Below are 1,441 nucleotides of genomic sequence, written 5' to 3'. Positions count from 1 at the left end.
TTGGCTGCTTAGGGACGTGATGTTTTCCTGGATCCTCATTGGGATAGAGAAGCAGATATTATTCCACAGGTGTGAGAAATTAATAGAAGAGCAGTTAAAAATTTCTGGTTTTCCTGGAGAATTACAGCATGAGACATGATGGTCCTCGGTGTTCTTTCCAGGTTGCTGAGAGTCTCAAACCTCCTTCCTCGCCAGCAGATGGGGAGCAGCATGGGGCCCGAGAACCAGAGCAGCATGTCCGAGTTCCTCCTCCTGGGGCTCCCCATGCGCCCAGGGCAGCAGCGTGGGTTCTTCACCCTGTTCCTGGGCATGTACCTGACCACAGTGCTGGGCAACCTGCTCATCATCCTGCTCATCAGGCTGGACTCCCGCCTGCACACGCCCATGTACTTCTTCCTCAGCCACTTGGCCTTCTCTGACATTTCTCTGTCATCCGTCACTGTCCCGAAGATGCTCACGAACATGAAGACTCGGCAACAATCTATCCCCTATGTGGGATGCATTGCTCAGATGTATTTTTTCATGGTTTTTGCTGGTATTGACAATTTTCTTCTGGCAGTGATGGCATATGACAGATACGTGGCCATCTGTCACCCTCTACACTACACCACCATCATGAGGGAGGGGCTGTGTGTGCTGCTGGTGGCTGGCTCCTGGATTTTGTCCTGTGTCAATGCTCTGTTGCACACCCTCCTCCTGGTCCAACTGTCCTTCTGTGCTGACAGCACCATCAGCCACTTCTACTGTGACCTGTCTGTGCTTCTGAAGCTGAGCTGCTCTGACATCTTCCTCAATGAGCTGTTCATCTTCCTTGAGGCAGGAATGCTTTTATTTCTGCCTTTGTGTATTATTTTGAGCTCATATGTTCGTATAGGGACCATCATCTTGAAGGTCCCCTCTACTAAAGGACTCTATAAAGCCTTTTCTACCTGTGGCTCCCATCTCTTTGTGGTGTCCTTATACTATGGGACAATTGCAGGTGTTTACATTTTCTCCTCCTCGTGGGATTCCAAGGACATCATTGCTTCGGTCATGTACATGGTAGTTACCCCCATGCTGAACCCCTTCATCTACAGCCTGAGGAACAGAGACATCAAACAGGCCTTGGTAATGTGTGTTAACAGGGTTAATGTCTTTAAGTTGTAATCAGTAAATCCTCTTATTGCAGTCAGGATCAAGTGAGATGTAGCTTCTAAAATATTGTATGGTCGATATCTCCATATAATTTTAATAATAGGCATTGTAATGCCATGTATAAGTGCTGTTTATTTGTCAAGAACGTCTAGTTTGCTACTGGGATTGTTAACAGTGTTTAAAGCTAATTAATATATCCTACTATTCTTTGTTTTTTCTCATAAGGTATATGCAAAATATTATGCAAAATATGTGACAGAATTATAATTGTTGTTTTATGTTTTTCTCTGAGACATGTCAGTTTTTG

The 1,441-nt window shown here is 45.2% G+C and overlaps 1 protein-coding gene across 1 annotated transcript; it reads left to right on the top strand.

The window, feature by feature from the left end:
- The first annotated feature begins 210 nt into the window (after positions 1 to 210).
- LOC136322755 (olfactory receptor 1J4-like) lies at positions 211 to 1,146 on the top strand. The gene has a single exon (XM_066254658.1). It carries the CDS (start codon positions 211 to 213, stop codon positions 1,144 to 1,146), a length of 936 nt encoding a protein of 311 aa, XP_066110755.1.
- Positions 1,147 to 1,441: the final 295 nt, after the last annotated feature.

The sequence above is a fragment of the Saccopteryx bilineata genome, chromosome 2 (genome assembly GCF_036850765.1).
Source record: "Saccopteryx bilineata isolate mSacBil1 chromosome 2, mSacBil1_pri_phased_curated, whole genome shotgun sequence".
Classification (NCBI taxonomy): domain Eukaryota; kingdom Metazoa; phylum Chordata; class Mammalia; order Chiroptera; family Emballonuridae; genus Saccopteryx; species Saccopteryx bilineata.
This window is presented reverse-complemented; position numbering and strand designations above follow the sequence as displayed.